Source organism: Erythrolamprus reginae, chromosome 5, assembly GCF_031021105.1.
Source record: "Erythrolamprus reginae isolate rEryReg1 chromosome 5, rEryReg1.hap1, whole genome shotgun sequence".
NCBI classification, from domain to species: Eukaryota; Metazoa; Chordata; class Lepidosauria; order Squamata; family Dipsadidae; genus Erythrolamprus; species Erythrolamprus reginae.
The window spans coordinates 72,051,950-72,075,239 of NC_091954.1; the positions used below are offsets into that span (position 1 = coordinate 72,051,950).

The 23,290-nt window shown below is 39.1% G+C and overlaps 1 protein-coding gene across 2 annotated transcripts in view; it reads left to right on the forward strand.

Annotated features, from left to right (window-relative positions):
- The window catches only part of STAG1 (STAG1 cohesin complex component), a 174,436-nt gene that overhangs the window by 148,914 nt on the left and 2,232 nt on the right, over positions 1-23,290 (forward strand). For both annotated transcript variants that reach the window (XM_070753086.1, XM_070753085.1), the window contains exons 23-33: positions 2,705-2,797; positions 4,895-5,069; positions 7,276-7,415; positions 8,691-8,792; positions 9,904-10,052; positions 12,382-12,510; positions 14,650-14,855; positions 18,870-19,041; positions 20,641-20,751; positions 22,686-22,800; positions 23,168-23,248. In XM_070753086.1, the coding sequence (XP_070609187.1) occupies positions 2,705-2,797; positions 4,895-5,069; positions 7,276-7,415; positions 8,691-8,792; positions 9,904-10,052; positions 12,382-12,510; positions 14,650-14,855; positions 18,870-19,041; positions 20,641-20,751; positions 22,686-22,800; positions 23,168-23,248 (1,473 nt within the window). The remainder of the gene's footprint in view (positions 1-2,704; positions 2,798-4,894; positions 5,070-7,275; positions 7,416-8,690; positions 8,793-9,903; positions 10,053-12,381; positions 12,511-14,649; positions 14,856-18,869; positions 19,042-20,640; positions 20,752-22,685; positions 22,801-23,167; positions 23,249-23,290) is intronic.

A 23,290-nucleotide genomic window follows, 5' to 3' on the forward strand; every position in this document is an offset into this window, starting at 1 on the left:
TATTAGATTTGTTATGAATTGTTCTATTGCTGTTGTGAGCTGCCCCGAATCTACGGAGAGGGGTGGCATACAAATCTAATAAATAAATAAATAAATATACCAGAGTGATTCGACAGAAAAAATGTGTGTGTGTGTGTGTGTGTCTGTCTGTCTCTCTCTCTCTCTCTCTCTCTCTCTCTGTGTTTGTGTGTAAATACAGTAGTACCTCTACTTAAGAACTTAATTCCTTCTGTGACCATGTTCTTAAGTAGAAACGTTCTTAAGTAGAAGTAATTTTTCCCATAAGAATCAATGTAAAAGCAAATAATGTGTGCAAACCCATTAGGAAAGAAATAAAAGCTCGGAATTTGGGTGGGAAGATTAGGAGGACAGTCGCCGCCGAAGGAAGAAGGTGAGGTGAGGGGAATCAAAAAAATCCAAAACTTTAAGGCTTAAAAAAAAAAAAGAGGGACTCTGAGGCGGTGAGGAGGAGCATGCGCCTCCAATACATCTGGCGTGAGGCTGCCTCCGATACACTGCGCCAGGGGGAATGGCAGGAAACTGGTTGGGCTTTCATGCCTCTCTCAAATTTTCTGGGAAATTTTTCTGGGCTTGGGTTCTTAAGTAGAAAATGGTTCTTAAGAAGAGGCAAAAAAATCTTGAACACTCAGTTCTTCTCTAGAAAAAGTTCGTAAGTAGAGATATCACTGTAAATATGTATATATATTTGTAGATTGTTCTGAGTTCGGGTTTTGCCCCGTGTAATATTTTGCATGTCTATGCGACATTTCGGTGAAATCACATTCACCATCATCAGGCTGAAGTTGTAAGCTTCGTGCTGATGTAAATATAGTATATATATTTATATACATATATTTATGTAAGTGGGAACCATATAATCACAGTTCTCACGTACATACAATGGGAAAAGTTTTCTTCCTCCAACCTGCATATATGCATTTGTATATCTGCTCTTAAGAGCGTATACCCTGAGAGGGGCTGCATACAAATCTAATAAATAAATAAATAAATTGTACAAATATATAATTAACATAACTAGAATAGAAAAATAATCATTTGAAAAACATTTTATTGTGAAACCTTAATAGTATGTACATGATTCATTAGCTGAAGTTCTTATATCATATGAAGTTTCCTCATGGTGTAACTCTGGAAATGAAAAACAATTGCCATGGCAGAATTACATTTTTAGATATAGATTTTGAAATTACATCTTCATGTGAATAAAAATATGTAGAAAAATGCTTGACTCTCACAAATTCTGGAAAACCTTTTTCCAGAAATATTGTTTTTCCCTATACTGTACTCACAAAATCCATTCTGTTTTCTCAAATGCTTTTACTGCTTTCTTAAATATTATTAAAAAGTAGATAGTCCGATCATAATTGCGACCAGAAAATTTGTTAAGTGGTGCAACCATACCTGTTTTTATTACCTTTTAGCTACAGTTGTTATTAAGTGAGACATCACATAATCATGACTTATGATCTTCCCTATTGGCTTCCCTATTGAGTTAGCTTGTCAAAAGCCAGCTGAGAAGATTGAAAATTGCAGTCATGTGACCCTAGATTCTGCTACCGAGAGCCACTTTCCAACCACCCGGATCATGTGATTGACGGATCACTACAATGACTGTTGTTGTGAACACTGGTTATAAGTCACTTTTTAAAATGTTGTTGCAACTTTAAATGGTAAATAAATGAATAGCTGTAAGTTGAGGGCTACCTGTATGTTTACTTTCTCCCCCCTCCTCCTTTTGATGTTTTCTGGTAGGCCACCAGAAAGAGCAGAGATGGGAGAAGATAGTACAGTATAGGCAGGCTGCCATGTGCTCAAGTTTTGTTTACATGACAATGGGGGCACTGCAATGGCCATAACTTTGGTGATCAGTCATAAGTCCATTTTTTCAGCACCATCGTAACTTTGAACAATTACTAACAATATGAGTCGAGGACTACCTGTTCATTGAATAATATGATTTGGTCATGTCTGGTTTTGGTTTCATTTTGAAATTATATTGTAAGATACATTAATAAATATATAGGTAGACTTTTCAAGTTGTTAATGGCTGTTTTTGAGGAAGGTTGTTTATATTGAATATGTATTATTATTTATTATTATTTATGACCTTTTAGCTACAGTTGTTATTAAGTGAGACATCACATAATCATGACTTATGATCTTCGCTATTGGCTTCCCTATTGAGTTAGCTTGTCAAAAGCCAGCTGAGAAGATTGAAAATTGCAGTCATGTGACCATAATATAGTTATGTCTTATAATAATAGACATTTTATATTTTTATAAATTGTAATTGACTATATGATTTATTGGAGTGATTTGAATTAGTATAGCATATTGTTTAGGTTTATATGTCTTTTATTTTATTTCTTATTTTATATCTTTTGCTTGCTATTATCATTTCATATTAGGAAAACAAATCTTAAATATTCCCTTGTTAGGCCCTGAAACACAACTTTAAAACTATGTATTGCAGTAACTCTGTCCGATCACTTTCCAAATCTGCTTACTGCAGATCTATTTTATTCTTGGATTTTATTATTTAAATTGTGATATTGTGAGCCAATTTAGAGGCGCCATCTGCAGCTATTATTCCACAGTTTCTTTTTCTCTCTATTCTGAATATTTTTTTCCTGAAAATGTTGACTGATACTGAAAATTAGATAATTTTTCATGTTTCCTCTAGGAAGATTTATTGGTATTAAGGAAAACAGTCAAATCATTTCTGGCTGTCTGCCAACAGTGTCTGTCAAATATCAACAATCCAGTAAAAGAGCAGGTAATAGTAATCAGTTAAATATATAAAACATGATGACAGCATTTTATAAACTGTTATATATCTTATTTCGTACAAAAATTAAATACTAAGCCTTTTTGATCAATTTGAATAATTTGTAAATTTTTAATATTTCTTCTAATTTCATTTTGTCTACTTTGGGAACCTTTTATGAAGGCTTTATTGTGAATTAAAATTGAAGTCTGGCTAGATATTAAAAGTCAATAGATCTTCAAAATTCATTTCTAATTATGTTTTCATATTAGTTTTCCTATATTTTATTTCTGGTTTCTATTACTAATGAAGCATGCAAACAAAAATTTAATTAAAACTTTTTGCTAATAACTACTAATGCTATCTCTTTCTAATTTCAGGGTAGCGATCATTTACTTTCCCCTTAACTTCCATAAGCATTCTTTTGAGTATATAATGTGTTTGTGTTTATACTTTGCTGTATGAGATTTTAAACATTACTGGTATTAAAACTTGCAATAATTTGCTCACCATACTTTTTAAAATTTATAGTTTTTTAAATAAATCTACCTCTACAAGTATACTTTCTGAAGTGTTTCCCTTAGTTATGAAAATATTCTTCAATACTACTACTACTAATAATAATAATTAGTGTTAGTATTATTATTATTAGTATTATTACTAAAACTGGTTTTGAAATACTATTGCATGAGTGCTGCCATAGTGGTTGTAATAATAGCTTAAGATACCTATTTGAAAAGACATGGAGCAAACATTATGAGGAAGAAAAGATGCAAATGCTTTTGTTTTTTAATTCATCTTTATTACAATTATGAACTAAGATATAAATGAACTCTTTAAAGAGATAACATTCATTTCCAGAATATACTGCATTGCTTTGTTGTTGTCATTGAATGACGATATGAATAGTATAAAAAAGCATTGCTGCTTTTCCTAGACATTTCTTGGTCCCAGTGACCTTTCTGGGGAAGGAAAAGGAATACCAAGAAGCTGATTAGAATGTAATGAATTCAGTAATTTATCTTTTACTGTTTTTAATTTTGGTCCAGACTACTTCAATAATTATTCCTGGGAATATTACTGCAGGATGTAACATACAGGTCAAGATCCTTTAATTTAATAATTGTACCATCAGTATCTCTATTTTTTAAAATTATGTTTTAATTAAGCATTTTTGAGGAGGGGGGGACATGAACAAAAAGGTCTGTAGAGATTCTCAGTCATAGAGAATTTATGTTGTCAGAAAAGTGCTTTTTCAGGAAGCAACTGAACTTACTTGTTTCTTCTTTTGAAAACGTTTTGCTTGTCATCCAAGAAGCTTCTTCAGGTTGTGCATAGTTGAACTCTCACTCTGATAGGATAGTGGGGGATGGAAGGATTTATATTCCTTGCAGACAGCTGGTAAGCTGCATCATTTTAGAGGGTCCTTGAAGCACTTGAAGGTTTATCTGTCTTCTAAGAGTCACCTGAGTAGTGTTCCTGGTTTTTGTAGTCTGCAATTTTTCTTCTGGAAATCCATTCCTACTTCCACACCATTCAAAGGGTGTTCATCCCAAATTTATAGCTAAAAGTCTGTAGAGATTCTCAGTCATCCATCATCGGAGCAACCTTTTAGCTCTACATAATATTAATATTATATAATAACAACCCACAAGTGCAGTTTTAGCGCAGTCCTATCATTGTCACTGGAATTGCTACCTAGGAAAAACAGGCCAGAATTGCTGCTGCTGCATTGCAAAAAACCCCTCGGCAGATGACAAGCAGAGTTGTGGCCATCACTAAACAGCCAATAAGCCACTTACAAGGCTGCCTCACCCAAAGCTTCTGCTGCTCAGATAAAAGCAGCAGCTTCCAGTTCATAGACCAAACCAGCTCTCACCTCCTCCAAACCCATAAATAGCTTTGCCTCTCTGACATTTCCAGCTTCACCAGTCCAGCTGTCTGCACCTAACAGAGAAGAGTTCAACTATGCACAACCTATTACAAATTATTCATAACTTCCTAAAGTTTTTAAGTTCTAAAAATATAAGTGTTTACATTAGAATGTTATATACCTGAGCCTTTGTAATCTGTAACATAATCGCTTAAATTGTTTTTGTATTTCAGGCTTTTATGCTGCTCTGTGATCTCTTGATGATTTTTAGCCATCAGCTGATGAGTGGAGGCAGAGAGGGTCTTCAGCCTTTGGTGTTTAATCCAGATTTGGGTCTCCAGACTGAACTCCTTAGCTTTGTAATGGACCATGTCTTCATTGACCAGGATGAGGAGAACCAGAGCATGGGCAAGTATTTTTGATGTGTATTTATAAATAGTCCCAAATGGTTAGGAAAACATGCCAACTTTTTTAATAAGTTGAAAGAACTAGAGAAAATCACAAAATACAAAGACCTGCGGATAGAAATTGAGTGACTGTGGCAAAAGAAAGCAAAGATAGTACCAATAGTAATAGGTGCTTTGGTTGCAATCCTAAAAAAACCGGAGCACTTGACAAAAATCTCAATTAATTGCAGAAGGCAGCTTACAGTCCTGGGACTATACCTGTAACACCTTCAGACAACAACACTTGCCTAACTCAAGTCCTTAGAAAGGAGACTTGATAGATGGATAAAAATGCCAAACATCTGGCTGACTGTGTGACCAACCATGATACAAATAGCAATAATAAGCTGATCTCTTCAAATGATATTATTTCATGCACAAAAGAGAAACAGTAACATAATTAAAGTAAGTTCATAGCATTTCTGAAAGATAATAAATGTTTAGGAGAAAAATAGCAATCAATGATAACATCTCTCTTCTCCCTCCCCAACACCTTGTGAAACCCAAGTGTTGCTAGTAACTATAGAAGTGGTTGGTACAGATTCATTTTGTGAATTTTCACAACAACAACTTTTTTCAGAAAGGGTACTTACATCTACAGTCATAAAGGGCCTCTGTAACCATGTGATTTGGATTCAGTCACTACGGCAATGATGGACATTTTTAACTCTCTGTCTCAGCAGTGGGCTGCTCCCAGTTCAGAGTGGTTCTTAGAACTGGTAGTGGCAGTGGTGGGAGGCTCCACCCCACTGCATGGGACACTTCTACACATGCGCAAAAGCATCATGCAGATAAGCGCACACATGAACCAGTAGCAAACTAATTCAGAACTCAGTACTGTTGTGACTTGGAGATTAGTGTATATTATTGTAATTTGTAGGTTTTAAATTTAAATTGCCTCTAGAGGTTGTGGGTGCTCCATCACTGGAAACTTTTAAGAAGAGACTGGATAGGCATTTATTAGAAATACAGTGGTACCTCTATTTAAGAATACATCTATTTATGAACTTTTCTAGATAAGAACCGGGTGTTCAAGATTTTTTTGGTTTTTTTCTCAAGAACCATTTTCTACTTACAAACCCGAGCTTCCGAAACTGTAAGCAGAAAAGGCAGGGAGAAGCCTCCGTCGGGCCTCTCTAGGAATCTCCTGGGAGGAAACAGGGCCTCCAGCCTCCCCGTGGTTTCCCCAATCGCACCCATTATTTGCTTTTACATTGATTCCTATGGGGAAAATTGCTTCTTCTTACAAACTTTTCTACTTAAGAACCTGGTCACGGAACGAATTAAGTTTGTAAGTAAAGGTATCACTGTACTCTGTTGTGAGAGCAGTGGGTTAGACTAGATGCCCTCAAGGTTCCTTGCATGTCTTGTTACTGTTTCAAGCCTAAAGGTCTGTAAATCCTTCCTCTAGCTCCCTCTGGGTGCCCAGCTGGAGACTCTTAAGCTAATTAGTGGCAAATGGTGGGGGTTTTTTTAAAGCAACTACAATCAGAGAGTTGGGTAAATTACAGTCTCACCCACCTCTGGGTAGCTGTCTAAAGAAGTTTGAGCTGCATAGCAGCAAATGTTTCTTTTTAAAGCAACTGCAAACTGAGGCCTCTGAGAGCCTGCTTGGACGCAATTTAGTTCCTCTGCGGAACTGGAAACAGCTGATAGGTGGTGGTAGGAAAAAAGCCTCTCAGTTGAGTTAACAATGGCAGTGATCAATTAATGAATCAGAGGACAATAGTAATTCAGATCTTCATTTAATGAGCCATTTGATTCAATTAATGAATTTCATTTTAAACGTTCGTAAAATTGAGTCTGATTCATTTAACGGACTTTTTTACCTATGAACCTAATGGGCAAGCTCCATTAGGTTTGTATCTCAAGAACTACCTGTCGTTTCAGGAGCAGAGGGGAAAAGAGGGCAGGGAAATGTAATTGAGTATCTAGAAAGAAGATTGCTAATCAAATACTCTGGTTTCTCTTCAGATCGTATAAATCTTTCGCCTTTTACAAATCTTGGCCTGTATGGTATTTTTAGCAACTTTCTCTTGTTGCTGGATAACAACTGTCACAACATAACTATCCCATCATATTTTAGAGAACTGTAGAATGTTTCAATTAGGTAAATGAGAAATAATGATATTAAAAAGCAACTGTATTTTATTTCATTTATTGTTTAGAGGGAGATGAAGAAGATGAAGCTAATAAAATTGAAGCTTTACACAAGAGAAGAAATCTTTTGGCTGCCTTTAGCAAACTTATAATTTATGATATTGTAGATATGCATGCGGCAGCTGATATCTTCAAGCATTACATGAAGGTATGATTCTTTGCCCTGGTACTTTGTTGTAATCACATTTGCCAAAATATACTGCTCAAAAAAATAAAGGGGACACTCAAATAACACATCCTAGATCTGAATGAATGAAATATTCTCATTGAATACTTTGTTCTGTGCAAAGTAGAATGTGCTGACAACAAAATGAAATTGATTGTCAATCAGCGTTGCTTCCTAAGTGGACAGTTTGATTTCACAGAAGTTTGATTTACTTGGAGTTATATTCTGTTGTTTAAGTGTTCCCTTTATTTTTTTGAGCAGTATGTATAGATATTTCTAAGGCTAACTTCATTTTGGTGAAAAGTTAGGCATACATTTTTAAATGATCCTCCATCTCCTTAGGTCTGCTGGCAGTTGAAGAGATCCTCTTGAACAAAATAAGATAAAGTATTGAAGGCTGCACTAAATAGGAAGGAATCATTGAAAAGTTTCCAATGCAAAACTTGCATTATAAATATGTCTTATAATTTTAATTTTTCCAGTGAATAATGTTTTCCCTATTAAACATTCTTGAGTACTTTGTCCAAAATATTTGCAATTAAATTATTTTTGTGACACTACAAATGAAAAATATTCCTTTTTTTTGTGTCAACCTTCACTCCTGACAACTGCCTAAACCAGGGGTAGGCAAAGTTGGCTCTTCTATGAACTCCCAGTATTCCTGAGCTAGCATGATTGGCTCAGGAATTCTGGGAGTTGAAGTCCACAAGTCATAGGAGAGCCAACTTTGCCTACCCCTGGCCTAAACAATCCTTTTCTGAAAAGATCATCAGAAATTATTTGCCATTGCCTTCTTCTTAGAGTTGAAAAAAATTGGTCCAAAGTTGCCCAACTGGCTTTGTGCCAAAGATTGTTTCAAACATGCAGCCTTAAATATGATACTACTGGATATAACTGGATTTATTTATTTATCTTAGTGATCATTATTTTTTAAAACTAGAATTCCACAACACTATTTCTGCATGGCAGTTATCTTGACTTTGGGTTGGATCCTAGGTCTTTGCATGGAAGTATAATGAAATAGATATTTTTTCTATACACAAAACCTCCTTATGCATAAAGAAAAATTCAGTTGGCAGTATAAAACTATTTAGCTTAACACTATTAGAAATTAACATTTATTAATTAATTCTAGTGTAGGAAGGATGGTTAATTAGATAAGACAATCTGAAATCCCACAACAACAGTTTATTAAAAAGATAGTCAATAAAAAATAAATGCATTGTTAATTAAAACATGCTCTTTTCTTGCTTTTAGTACTACAATGACTATGGCGATATCATTAAGGAGACATTGAGTAAAACAAGACAAATTGATAAAATTCAATGTGCAAAAACTCTCATTCTCAGTTTACAACAGGTAAAACTCTTTAGTCCCCACTAATTCTTAAATGTGTCTTGTGTACAAATAACTTTCTTCATATATTCTGTTGCTACCGTATCATATGACCATAGGATAAAGTTTAATATGAATATTTATAAACTATTACAGAATTTCTGATTTGGATAATCTGAAGCAGTTAAAAATTGTCATCAACAATCAAGCTCAGGACTACATAATAAAATTATTTTATTTGTTAATTTAGAGGGGGGCCCTTCTGCATAGGAGCTCAAGGCAACATTCTGCTATTTTTCTCCGTATCAACCACCCTGTGAGGTAGGCTGGGCTAAGAATGGCTGGCCCAGTATCGCCTAGAACGAAATTATAACCTGCATCTCTCCAATGCTAGCTCATTTTTTTAATTACTTTATTCTACTAATTCAGAATACATTAATTTAATCAATGATAGATTACTTTTGATAAAATATATATGAACACAAAGGCTGTACAATTCATACAATACAGTTAAAATAGAAAAACAGTGTTTCCCAATTATTAACTTTAGTATGTATATTTAGTATCGAATTTCAAAAATTTTATTATATAATACTTGAATCAGTGTTATGAATTTAAACATTACAAGTAGTGTTATTACTACTCTTTCACATAGGGGAGAAAGACGGAAATACTTCTGTAACTTATTTGGTAGTATGGCAAAATCCTATTGCTGAAATTGAATCAGAGAAAAAAGGTAGAGAGGTTCCTTTAACAAAACAAAGGCAATCGAAATCTTGGCAAACATTTACTGAAATGTATGTCCATATTTTACAAATGATATTGAGAGAATATCTCAAAGCCTCCTAATTAAGAAAAATCTAAAAATCACACATTATTATTATTGCAATCAAACATAATGCTCTGCCCTACATACTGATCTCCACATAAAATGGTATACTGCAACTTACATACATACATACATACATACATACATACATACATACATACATACATATATAGTAAGTTTATCAGATAGTTTACATTCATTTGTTTCTTTTCTAAGATCTGTTGGAAAACAGCTGTGAGCCTTAATTATTGATATACAATGTGCCACTATATCTTTAAAGATTTTAACTTTCAGTTCTTTCTACAGCTGTTTAATGAGCTTGTTCAAGAGCAAGGTCCTAACTTGGACAGGACATCTGCCCATGTCAGTGGTATTAAGGAGCTGGCCCGTCGTTTTGCTCTTACCTTTGGTCTGGACCAGATAAAGACAAGAGAAGCCGTAGCTACGTTACACAAGTGAGTGGCAAGGAATGTCAAATGATGCCTTTTTAAAAATAGTGTATAAATATGTCATAGCACTACACGTTTTATTGGGTGGGGTGGGGGGGATTTGCATTGGTGCTTAAAAAAATAATAAGGCTTTTGTAATAGTTATAAAAATTGATTGTTTAAATACTAGTCACATTTTATAAACTGCATTCTATATTGTATTATATTTGTTCTAAGCAATTTGTAGAAATGATTCATAAATAGCAATCACTGCATATTATTTATCACTGTGTGTATGACCTCTAGTGTAAGTAATAAATGCTTTAAAATTGTATAAAAAGAAAAGTTGTAGAAAACAAGTTTAAAAAGAAAAAAATCAAGAACAGGAGGTGTATACAGTGGTCCCTCGATCATCGCGAGGGTTCCGTTCCAGGACCCCTCGCGATGATCGATTTGTCGCGAAGTAGCGGTGCGGAAGTAAAAACACCATCTGCGCATGCGCAGATGGTATTTTTATTTCCACCGCAGCAGCGAGGAGCCGAAGATTGGGTTTCCCCGCCGCCTCGCTGCTGCTGCTTGTCCGCGCGCGTGCCGCCCGCCCCCCCCCCCGCGCTGTTGCTGGGGCCGCTTCTCAGCTGAGAAGCGGCCCTGGGGTTTCCCCGCGCGCGCGCGCGCGCCGCCCGCCCCCCCGCGCTGTTGCTGGGGCCGCTTCTCAGCTGAGAAGCGGCCCTGGGGTTTCCCCGCGCGCGCGCCGCCCGCCCCCCCGCGCTGTTGCTGGGGCCGCTTCTCAGCTGAGAAGCGGCCCTGGGGTTTCCCCGCGCGCGCGCGCGCGCCGCCCGCCCCCCCCGCGCTGTTGCTGGGGCCGCTTCTCAGCTGAGAAGCAGCCCTGGGGTTTCCCCGCGCGCGCGCGCCGCCCGCCCCCCCGCGCTGTTGCTGGGGCCGCTTCTCAGCTGAGAAGCAGCCCTGGGGTTTCCCCGCGCGCGCGCGCGCGCCGCCCGCCCCCCCCGCGCTGTTGCTGGGGCCCGCTTCTCAGCTGAGAAGCGGCCCTGGGGTTTCCCCGCCGCGCTGCGCGGCGCTGCCGCCCGCGCCCCCCCCCGCGCTGTTGCTGGGGCCGCTTCTCAGCTGAGAAGCGGCCCTGGGGTTTCCCCCGCGCAACGCTGCGCGCCGCCCCGCCCCCCCCGCGCTGTTGCTGGGGGCCACTTCTCAGCTGAGAAGCGGCTCCCTGGGGGTTTCCCCCCGCCCCCCCCGCGCTGTTGCTGGGGCCGCTTCTCAGCTGAGAAGCAGCCCTGGGGTTTCCCCGCGCGCGCGCGCGCGCCGCCCGCCCCCCCCGCGCTGTTGCTGGGGCCGCTTCTCAGCTGAGAAGCGGCCCTGGGGTTTCCCCGCGCGCGCGCGCGCGCCGCCCGCCCCCCCCGCGCTGTTGCTGGGGCCGCTTCTCAGCTGAGAAGCAGCCCTGGGGTTTCCCCGCGCGCGCGCCGCCCGCCCCCCGCGCTGTTGCTGGGGCCGCTTCTCAGCTGAGAAGCAGCCCTGGGGTTTCCCCGCGCGCGCGCGCGCGCCGCCCGCCCCCCCCGCGCTGTTGCTGGGGCCGCTTCTCAGCTGAGAAGCGGCCCTGGGGTTTCCCCGCGCGCCGCGCGCGCCGCGCGCCCCCCCCGCGCTGTTGCTAGGGCCGCTTCTCAGCTGAGAAGCGGCCCTGGGGTTTCCCTGCGAGTGTGCCGCCCACCCGCCCACGCCGTTGCTCGCGCCTTACCGGGGCAAGAGGGGGAAGACCCAGGGAAGCCTCTGCCCGGCGGGGAAACTCCACCATCTACGCATGCGTGGAAGGGCACGCATGCGCAGATGGTGGAGTTTACTTCCGGGTTGAAAACTCGCGATATAGAGTTTAGCGAAGATCGAGATCGCGAAACTCGAGGGACCACTGTACAATGAAAATATATATTACATTTAATGAAAATAATTTCCTCCTAATACTTAAACATGTAGTTTAACCATGATTACAAAAAAAATAATGTTAAATAGTCTGTCCATTTATATCTAAGGAAAGCCAGTTCATCAAGTGAAATTTAATCTAGGATTGTAAATGTGTGGTCATACCACATTTCTAATTTTGAAGACAACCGTTTGCTTGCTGATAAATCCATAATTTTTCATAAAATCTTAGCTTTTAAAATCCATTTGCATCTTGAAACTTTCCTGATCTTTGTAAATAGCATGTTAAGAAACATATAGATGCTATATTGAGTATGGATAGTGATGCATTGAATCATCCTTTCTTTTTCACTGCATCTAGTATTTTATTAGAAGTTTATATAGAGTTTATCACATTTGACAAAGTTATTTAATTCTTAATATCTTATTACAGGGATGGAATAGAATTTGCATTTAAATATCAAAATCAAAAAGGACAGGAATATCCACCTCCTAACCTTGCTTTCCTGGAAGTACTAAGTGAATTTTCATCTAAATTATTACGGCAGGACAAGAAAACTGTGTAAGTAATACATTTTGCTGATTGTAAGCAACTTTATTGATAAGTGATATGAAGTAAAAAGTCTGGTTTAATTGTACATTTAATTACAATTTTTATGAATTTATTTAAGAAATTGTTGGCATCAAGGATTGTCTTGTAATTCGAGAGAATTCTGATATTTTCAGAGCAAAATTTTGTCAAACCTTGTAGTATTCAATATATCTGTTGTGAGATGGGCAGCCATATAAATATAATAAAACAATCAATCAATTTAGAGACCATATAAAACAATAATTATTAGAAGAAAATAATTATGCTTGTTATACCGTATATTTCTGAGTACAAGACGCGCCTTAGTTTGGGGGGAGGAAAATACGGAAAAGAATCTGCTTACCAGGTATTCATCTGGCTAGGGTCCTTAGTCTGGTCAGCTTCTGCACATTATTTTATTCCCTGGTTAGGGCTTAAAAAAACCTTTATTCTGAGAGAGTGACAATGAAAGAGCTTGCAAGTCAGTAAGAGATGGGTACATCATTAGCACCTGTAAAGAAACATTCAGAGCAAGTAGAGCAATGGAAAAAAAACTGCAAACACTGGGCTTGGAAAACATTCTTCTTCGCAGAGAGTAACAGTGAAAGAGTTTGTAAGCCAGTAAGAGCTGGGAACATTGTTAGCACCTAGTTAGGACTGGAAAGGAAAATTTGAAGCAAGTTAGACCAATAGGGGGGAAAAAATCTGCAAAGACTTAGGGCTTGGAAAATATTATTTGCAGAGAGTAACAATGAAAGAGCTTGGGAACATTGATAACACCTGGTTAGGGCTGGAAAGAAACATTTGGAACAAGTCCTTGGAGAGGGGCGGTATAAAAGTCCAATAAATAAATAATAAATAATAATAAAGCAATGAAAAAAACCCTACAGAGACAAGGTTTGGAAAACATTCTTGGCAGAGAGTAACAATGAAAGAGCTTGCAAGCTGGTAGGAGCTGGGAACATAGTTAGTACCTGGTTAAGGCTGGAAAGAAACTTATTCAGAGTAAGTTAGAGCAATGAAAAAACCCCCGCACAGACTTAGGGCTTGGAAAACATTATTCGCAGAGAGAAACAATGAAAGAGCCTGCAAGGTAAGAGCTGGGAAGATCATTAATACCTTGTTAGGGCTGGAAAAAAACATTCGAAGTATAAAACGCACCAAATTATCAGCCTCTTTTAAGGAGGAAAAAGGTCTTATTCTCTAAAAATTATGGTAGATATATATCTTTCTCTCCTCCCTCTCTCTCCCACTCCCTTTCCCTCTTCCTATCCCTCTCAATCCCTCCCTTTTTTTGGTTTTAGTTTTACAAATCAAAGTAATAAAAAAAATTCAGTTTTAGTTTCAAAATTAGCAAATTAAGAAAAATACGGTAATTTCTATTGTTATAATTTCTCCAGATGTATGAGAAAAGGAAGTGTCTAAAGTCACTCTGTGACTGCTGAGAAGAATGTACCGTCCTTTCCAAAGCATTTTTCATCTTAGTCTGAATATAGTTGTAAAAGTTCTGCCATTTCTTTTTCATTCCCTCCCCCTCCCAAAAATAGAAAGATATGTGATATTCCTTGTTATATCACTATTTATTTATTAATCTAAATTCATTATATGTTATGAGAGCATGCAGTGCAATATGTGTGGTGTTATTTTCTCAGAGTTATCTTATTTAATTTGTGGGGTTAAAAAAAGACCTGGAGGACCTTTTTAAAAAAATCTGAGATTTCACTTCTGTGGTCTTGAAATAGAGTCATTTGCAATTATGAATACATCTTTTAATACATACATGTCCATTTAATTTCATAGTCCTTGGCCATTTAGATTATTTAATAGCTTTATTCAATCAATTCTTATATAATTTAATATGTTTCACTAAGTGTAGCTCTGAAGTATTAGCTCTGAAAATAAATGCCGTATATGTAGTGTCTGATATATTTTTATCCACAAATAATTGAACTGTATTTCTAGCCCCCTAGAAAATCAGAGCAGAGCTAACTCTTAAATCAGGAGTATAGATTATAAATAATCCTAATGCAAGCAACTAATAACTATTTGAAATAGAGGTTACATTGTAGCTATAACTAGCTATTTTAGTCCTTTGTTTATACTCTTTTCTCTTTCTCTTCTCCAACCCAGTCACTCATATTTGGAGAAATTCCTAACAGAACAGATGATGGAAAGGAGGGAAGATGTATGGCTTCCATTGATTTCCTATAGAAATTCATTAGTGACAGGTGGTGAGGACGATAGAATGTCTGTGAACAGTGGAAGCAGCAGTAGCAAAACTTCTTCTGTCCGAAATAAGAAAGGTCGACCTCCACTTCATAAGAAAAGAGTTGAAGGTAAATGTGGATTTTAAGATTACGTATTGTAGTCAGAATGCTAAATAAAAATTTGATTTATTCATTATTTTATTTGGTTTAAATGGTTTCTGTAAATTAAGCTAATTTTTTTAAATCAGTATATCTTAACAAGAGTGAAATATTTCATTAAAGCAATACATAAGTCCTTGACTTGTGACCACAATCAAGCCCAAATTTTTGTTGTTAAGTGAGATGGTTGTTAAATGAGTTTTGCACCAATTTAGAACCTTTCTTGCCACAGTTGTTAAGTGAATCGTTGTAGCCGTTAAGCTAGTAATATCATTGTAAAGTGAATCTGGCTTCCCCATTGACTTTGCTTGTTAGAAGGTCACATCATAAATATGAGCCCTTTGCCAAGCATTTGAATGTTCATCCTGCAGCATAATGGAGATGCAACAGTCGTAAGTGTGTCACAAATCATTTTTTCAGTGCTGTTGCAGCTTTGAGCAGTCAATAAACAAATGGTTGCAAGTCAAGGACTATAGACAGGTTTGTGGTCTTAGGAGTCCTTTGCACTTAAATTATGCAGAAGATACTTTAGGATATTGCCTTTCATCATAAACTCTGTAATTCAGAATATGGAAAAGGAATAAGAAGTAAAAGCAATTAAAATTGGAAAAGAAAAGAAAACCTAAGTACAAGTAATTTACTACCAGTAGTGTTTATTCTTCATTCTTTTCTAGCCTTGAAAACCACCCTTGTTTCTACCACATGCATATACAGACTCATATATTGCCTTCTGTTCTTAAAACTTTTCACTTTTTTTTCTTTGAGTATCTTGTAAATTCTATCTAGCCATGTCTGGAATTTTGGGATTTCCCAATTTGATCTTAATCTCGTCAGCCCATGTAACCAAACCCACCTCATTCAATCCACATTCATTCATCACCTGATTTATTTATTTATTTATTGGAGATCTTAGCTCTTCTTGATCTCACATAGTTTTTAATTAACCCATTCCTGTTGCAGTTATTTTTCTCGTATAATACCAATTCTTCTTTCATCATTCCAAGGTGGGCAGACATACGCTTTTTTATTCAACAGTGTGTATTTATTTTAAATAATATTTATTCTTCACAATAGACGATATACCACATATTCATAATAGATTATATACTACATAATCCACACAGATCATTGCACAACATTTCTGCATAGATTTTCTCATACTTTATAAAATGTTGACAAAGGTACACAAATTAATCCATTTACACCAATTATTCACTCTTTAGGTAAAATATGTTTTAACATTCAATACAAACCATTCAGGTTCTCATACAACAAGGGACAACATCTCATACAACATCTGCATGCAGAAATACACCCATATTCACATCTCCAACTAAGATGGCCTGATGTCATCACAAGCATTTCTTAAATATTTATTCAAAACAATATTAAACAGCCCAAGGTGTAACATCCCAGATCTTTCTCTTAATGCTGTCTGCTGAATTATTTGTTAAGCATTATATTAACTTTAAAATGTGATTGATTTCCATGATACTCTGCATTTTCACACAAGCAATCAAACTTCAATTCCATATGCATGCAAAACATTGCATAATTCAGATCTTTTCATTTTTTTCATATTTTGTAAAATAAAGAAATATACAATAAACTTTGCTTCTCACATTGATACGTTTCTCAATTACTTGGAGCACTTCCTATGTATCTTCAACATGCTTTCATTCAGAATGCTGATAAATATTTTTCCAGGCCTGTGTAATGAATCAATTCTTCCATAGTTTTATTTTTAATTCTTTTTCATTTGCTGGAACTCTTCTTCAGCCTTCTTCATCCATTTCTAATAAAATCATTCCATGTTGTTACATCTCTTTTAATATTAATTGTCCCTTAATGCGTTCTTTTATATTCTTGAAACTTATTTTTCTTTTGTTGTATAATATCATTCTCTCATCTCTGCAGCTGTCATCCTGTTGTATACATTTATTCACATCCACATTCACTAATATTCCATCAAGCACCGTATTTCCCTCTAGTGTAACTCCACATACTTCAGTCTGTCCAAGCAACTTCCACTTTCTTTTTCATCACATTAACTCTCATTTATTTTGTTGGGAGATTATATTCTCTATATATATACATACACATACCTACATATACAGTAGTCCCTCGGCTTCACTTCATCGCGGGTTTTGAAGTCAGCGTTGGCACAGATACGGCGCTTAGAAGTTTGGAAGGGCAGGACAAGCGCTCAGCTCATGCTCAGAGAGAAGCTTCATTTGAATCATTTCACCACACAAACAAGCGCTAGAATAATTCCAGCGGGACTCCCGAATGATGAGCGGGGCGGGGACTGAGCTCGGGTGGAGGCCCGTCCCCTCGTTCAACCCGCCTCGCCAGTGCCGAGAAGGCAGTCTTTAGAGGCGCGCTTAGTGGTTGGCGGCGGCGGTGTGCTTGGGGTTGTAGAAAGAACTCCCGGCAGCGCGCAAACGAGCGAGCGCGAGCAAAGAAAGGAACGCGACATGGCAGGGATTTCCAGACTGGGCTCGAGGGCGGAAGAGGAAGTGCTGGGTAGGTGGAGGGGGAAAAAAAAAGAAAAGAGAGAGAGAGAAAAAATGAACCAGCCGGGGCAGCTCACCAGGGACTTTCCAGCCGGGGCAAGGCAAAAAAGACAACGTTTGGCCGAACTGCTGCAAAGGTTAGCCGTTGCTCGCCTCCAGGCATCCGGAGCTGGTGGGAAGGAGGATAAATTCCCCATCGTGGATTTCACCTATCGCGGCCGGGTCTGGAACGTAACACCCGCGATAGGTGAGGTCTTACTGTACAGTGATCCCCCGTTTATTGCGTCCCCAACCATTGCGAACAGGGTACTTCGCTATTTTTCAACCCGGAAGTCAAAATACCATCTACGCATGCGTGCCCGTTTTTTCTATGGGCACGCATGCGTAGATGGCAACCGGCTTCCTTGGGTCTTCCCCCTCTTGCTGGCGTCAGCGAAGAGTTTCCCCACCGCCCACGCAAACTCCTCGCTGCCGCCCGCCCTTCGCCCGCCCACGCGGTTCATTCTCGCCGCTTTTGAGCTGAGTCCGGAAGAGAATTTGCTCCCGGACTCAGCTCGAAAGCGCCGAGAGCCAGCGCGGAGGAGCCGTTCGCTAGCGCTGGCTCTCGGCGCTTTTGAGCTGAGTCCGGAAGAGAATTCGCTCCCGGACTCAGCTCGAAAGCGCCGAGATCCAGCGCGGAGGAGCCGAAGATTGGGGGCGGCGCGGCTATTTTAAAATGTCGCCGCCGGCATGGGGGGCTTGCCAGCACCCCCCGGACCCCCAACCCGGGTTTGGGGGGCTTCTAGGAAGCCCCCCATGCCGGCGGCAAACAGCCGCGCCGCCCCCAATCTTCGGTTCCTCGCTAGCGCTGTGGGAGTAAAAACACCATCTGCACATGCGCAGATGGTGTTTTTACTTCCGCAGCGCTACTTCGCGAAAACCCGCTCGTTGCGGGGGGTCCTGGAACGGAACCCTCGCAACGAGCGGGGGATCACTGTATACATACATACCACACCTACACTGCATTCAGGAAATATACAAAATAACCCACCTCCACCCCCCATTTCTACAATTCTGTTTTCACTTTGTCATTATGGGGTACTGAGTGTAAATTAATGAGGAAAAATGAATTTCAAAAACTGTAGAATCAGACTACAACATACGAAAATAGACTAAAGTCATGTGAGTGTGTGTATGTTGCATTATATTTAATAAACCTTCAAGGAAATGATGGTTTAACTACTTTTTCCTGTTGGGGTTGCATTTCATTAGTTGCTTGCTTTATTAATTAACCAATAATAATTTAAGTTTGATGTGTTTATTGGAATAAAATCTGGAAAAGTTGCTACATAAATTCATCTTAACGTTAAATAATATATAAAATTAGATTTTGACATTTTAACAAAATCTGTTCCAATATGTATATTATTATTAGCCACATAATTGCAAAAACCACTGCTTACTATAATAATTTGTTGTTATTTATTAGATGAGAATCTTGAAGGCTCGTGGCTGAATAGAAATGACAGCATCCAGACCCCAGGTGCTCTACAGACACCTCAGCTCACATCAACAGTGTTGAGAGAAAACACTCGACAAATTGGGGAACAAATACCAGAGCATGAGTCAGAACCTGGATCTGAACAAGATTTTTTAAACAAGTATGTACCAATGAAATATTTCTGCAATAATAGGAAATTAATGTTAAAATACTGCTGAAATTAGGATTTCAACAAAAATATCTTAGATTTAGAAAAATGTAATTATTCAAATGCAGTCATTCGGTGAAGCTCAGAAAGTTTTAAAACGGGATCCCCAGGCCGCAGCCCACAAATGTTGGGGACTGTTATTTTAAAACATAAAACTAGAGATCTTCTGAAGCAATTAGATATCACTTCATTTTCCAGAGTCACCACTAGTTGAAAGCATCCCCTTTTAGCTACTACTAGTACCTATTATCACCTTCAAGAACACTAAAAGAAAAGAAACAACCTTTCTTTCCATTGTAATTAATTCCAGGAGACAGGGAGGACATGGGAGCTTAGTGTGTTATGGTCTATGAGGTTGAGATCTGAAGAGTTGGATACAACTTAACAACAACAACCACCAATAAGTGCTATCTGTTGATATCATAGTTGCCATATTTCTTTTTCCCACTACATGTTTCTTTCTCCCACTAATCAGAGGAGGCCCAGACTAAGATAAGACTATATCTCTTCCATATGTCACTTGTATTCTAGAAGGCATTCTAAAGTTGAACCAAAGACAGATTTTTTTCATACATGCTTACAACTATCTTAATTCCCTGTTCCCATAAGGATATTTCTCAGCTAACTACTGGTATCAATTAGTAGAAATTCTTCAGTGAGAGGGATTATGAATCTGACATCTCATACTTTGTTTCAAAAGGTTCTTTACAGCTTCTCTAGTAAGTGAAGCTAGGAGTTCATCTAGCTAATATGTCTGACTATAGGTAATCAGGAACTGCAGGATCTTGCTTTATATGTTTATTATGCCTGTACTTTTCAGTTGGCTAATGTTTAATGAACCATCTCTATATCATTGAAACTTTTTATCATGTTAGAGATTAGTGTAAATAGTTGGTCCCCATCTGGTAGCAAATTCCAGCATTATGGAGCTAGCAAAATCCCAAGAAAATCTCACACTTAGTCTCTGTAAATAAGGAAGAGATAGAATGGGCATAATGAGAGTCTCATACTGCACAGATAAAAATTAAAAATTGGTTGGTTTCGGCCAGCCGAGAGGTGACACGGAGCTGGGTCCAGGAGATTGTCAACTCTTCTTTGGGGAGGGGGTCCTTCCCGGCTCCCTACAAGGAGGCAGTCGTGTGCCCCCTCCTCAAGAAGCCTTCCCTGGACCCAGCCTTGCTTAATAACTACCATCCAGTCTCCAACCTCCCCTTTAAGGGGAAGGTTGTTGAGAAGGTGGTAGCGCTCCAACTCCAGCAGTCCTTGGAAGAAGCCGAATGAATGAAACAAATATTGGCCAATCAGTCAACTCAGAAAGACTGACCTACAAATCATTTATTTTCTCTGTCCTTGACAGTCCTAATACAGGTTTTTTTTCTTGGATAGAGAGGTGGTCAAACAACAGACTAATACATACAGACATGAAAATCAGAGTGAGGATATCAGTAAATATAACTCTTTGGAATCACATAGTTCCAATTTCATGAGGTAACAGTAAAATAATGTTAAAATTAAACATTCATATTATGACTTTCTAAATTCATTCTTAAGTCCTCAGATGCAAATATCTTGGTTGAATCAGCAGAAATTGGAAGATTTAAGTCGAAAGGACAGGACGGGAATGAACTACATGAAAGGACGAAGTGGTGTGAGACATACAGTGTAAGTACTGTATACAGTAGGAGCCAGGAATACATTTAAGTATCTGATTATTTTAATAATTTCTCTAATTTGTACTGTATGTTTTTTTTTCTACAAGATCCTCCAGTAAAAACTATGTGACAGTTATTTTAAAAGCTGATAAAGTATTAAGTCCATTTGAGCTATCCAAACCTCTCAATTTTTTATATTAGCGGTAAAGAAATGTTTGCAGTTGCTAAAAATATTTAAAGTAAATAAAATTAATGTTCAGGAGGGAAGTGTTTTTAATAGGAAAGTGAACACAAGAACAAGGGGGCACAATCTGAGGTTAGCTAGGGGAAAGATCAGAAGCAACGTGAGAAAATATTATTTTACTGAAAGAGTAGTAGATGCTTGGAACAAACTTCCAGCAGATGTGGTTGGTAAATCCACAGTAACCTAATGTAACAATGCCTGGGATGAACATATATCCATCCTAAGATAAAATACAGGAAATAGTATAAGGGCAGGTTAGATGGACCATGAGGTCTTTTTTCTGCCATCAATCTTCTATGTTTTTATGTTTCTATTAAACGTGTTATAATCAAGCACAAGCTATCCCAAACCAGTTCTTCTTTGTGCAGAACAATACATATTAAGAATATTTTGTAGAGTTCTACTTTAAAGGAAAAAACCACTCCAAATACATCCAGGAATTTTTGAGAACAAGAATTAATTTTGTGCTCAAGGCAGCATATAATGCACCCATTTAACAATTGGATTGGGCTGAAAATGTGACTGGTACAAATCATTTTCTTTCATATACAGTGAACCCTCGATCATTGCGAGGGTTCCGTTCCAGGACCCCAAGCGATGATCGATTTTTCGCGAAGTAGCGGTGCGGAAGTAAAAACACCATCTGCGCGTGCGCAGATGGTGTTTTTACTTCCACTGCCGCCCGCCCTTCGCCCGCCCACCCCGTTGCTCGCGCCTGGGGTGCGCGCGCGCTTGGGGAAACCCTAGCTCCGCTTCCCAGCTGGGAAGCGGAGCTAGGCTGCCCCAAGCTCGCGCGCGCCGCCCGCCCGCCCACGCTGTTGCCGGCTCCGCTTCCCAGCTGGGAAGCGGAGCTAGGCTGCCCCAAGCTCGCGCGCGCCGCCCGCCCGCCCACGCTGTTGCCGGCTCCGCTTCCCAGCTGGGAAGCGGAGCTAGGCTGCCCCAAGCTCGCGCGCGCCGCCCGCCCGCCCACGCTGTTGCCGGCTCCGCTTCCCAGCTGGGAAGCGGAGCTAGGCTGCCCCAAGCTCGCGCGCGCCGCCCGCCCGCCCACGCTGTTGCCGGCTCCGCTTCCCAGCTGGGAAGCGGAGCTAGGCTGCCCCAAGCTCGCGCTCCAGCCCACCGCCGCTGGGGTCTTACCGGGGCAAGAGGGGGAAGACCCAGGGAAGCCTCTGCCCGGCGGGGAAACTCCACCATCTACGCATGCGTGGAAGGGCACGCATGCGCAGATGGTGGAGTTTACTTCCGGGTTGAAAACTAGCGAAATAGCCCTTTCGCGATCCTTGAGGACGCGAAACTCGAGGGTTCACTGTATAATGGATGACTAGAACCTACAGTCTCCCAGTTTACAATCGAGAACCTTAACCACTAAACTAAAAGTAGCTTATGGGGACAGTGACAGTAACAAGATTTCTAATATTGTCCTTCAATCAATATCTACTCATATATTTAAAAGTATTCAAGAGTATTATGTTCAGTAGTTTCTCAGCAAAATAAACATCGCTGATGGATGAGCTGTCTATTTTCCTTTTACATATCTATCCATACTAGATTTCTTTCAGGGAGTCAAATACCCTCTATAACAAATTTGAAAACCAGTATGAAAGGAAGGATAGAAAGGAATTTCCCTTTGCATAAGTAAATGGTATGTCAGATTTTGTTATTCATTATTGATTTTTTTTTATTTCTCCTGTCTCCCAAAAAAGGCGGGGTCTCATGGAGGATGATGCTGAGCCCATCTTTGAAGATGTAATGATGTCTTCTCGAGGTCAGCTTGAGGATATGAATGAAGAATTCGAAGATACCATGGTTATTGATTTGGTCAGTAATTTTATCATTACTATTTTTTTTGTTAACAATGTGGCTACCACTAAAACTAAACAACAACAACAACTAAACAACTTAAAATCATATAAAGTCATATAAACAGCACTGCCTGCTATAATGGAAAGTGGGTGAAAAATGATTATTTAAAATTATTTTTCTTATGGGTATGTCAACCAATGCATAGGTGTTTTTCATGTTGTTACTTCAGCCTTGGAATCACTAAAGCTTAATAATATTAAATCATGGATTTTAATGGCCACAACTTCTTTCATCTTTTTTAGTTTAAAATGATCTGTATAAAGGATTTGTACAAATATAAATGTATATGCCTAAACTCAACTGACAAAGACATTCTTTGCAGCCTCCTTCAAGAAATCGACGGGAAAGAGCTGAATTGAGGCCAGACTTTTTTGATTCTGCAGCTATCATTGAAGATGATTCAGTAAGCTTTTGAACAATATTATTTGTGATTTAACGAATAATT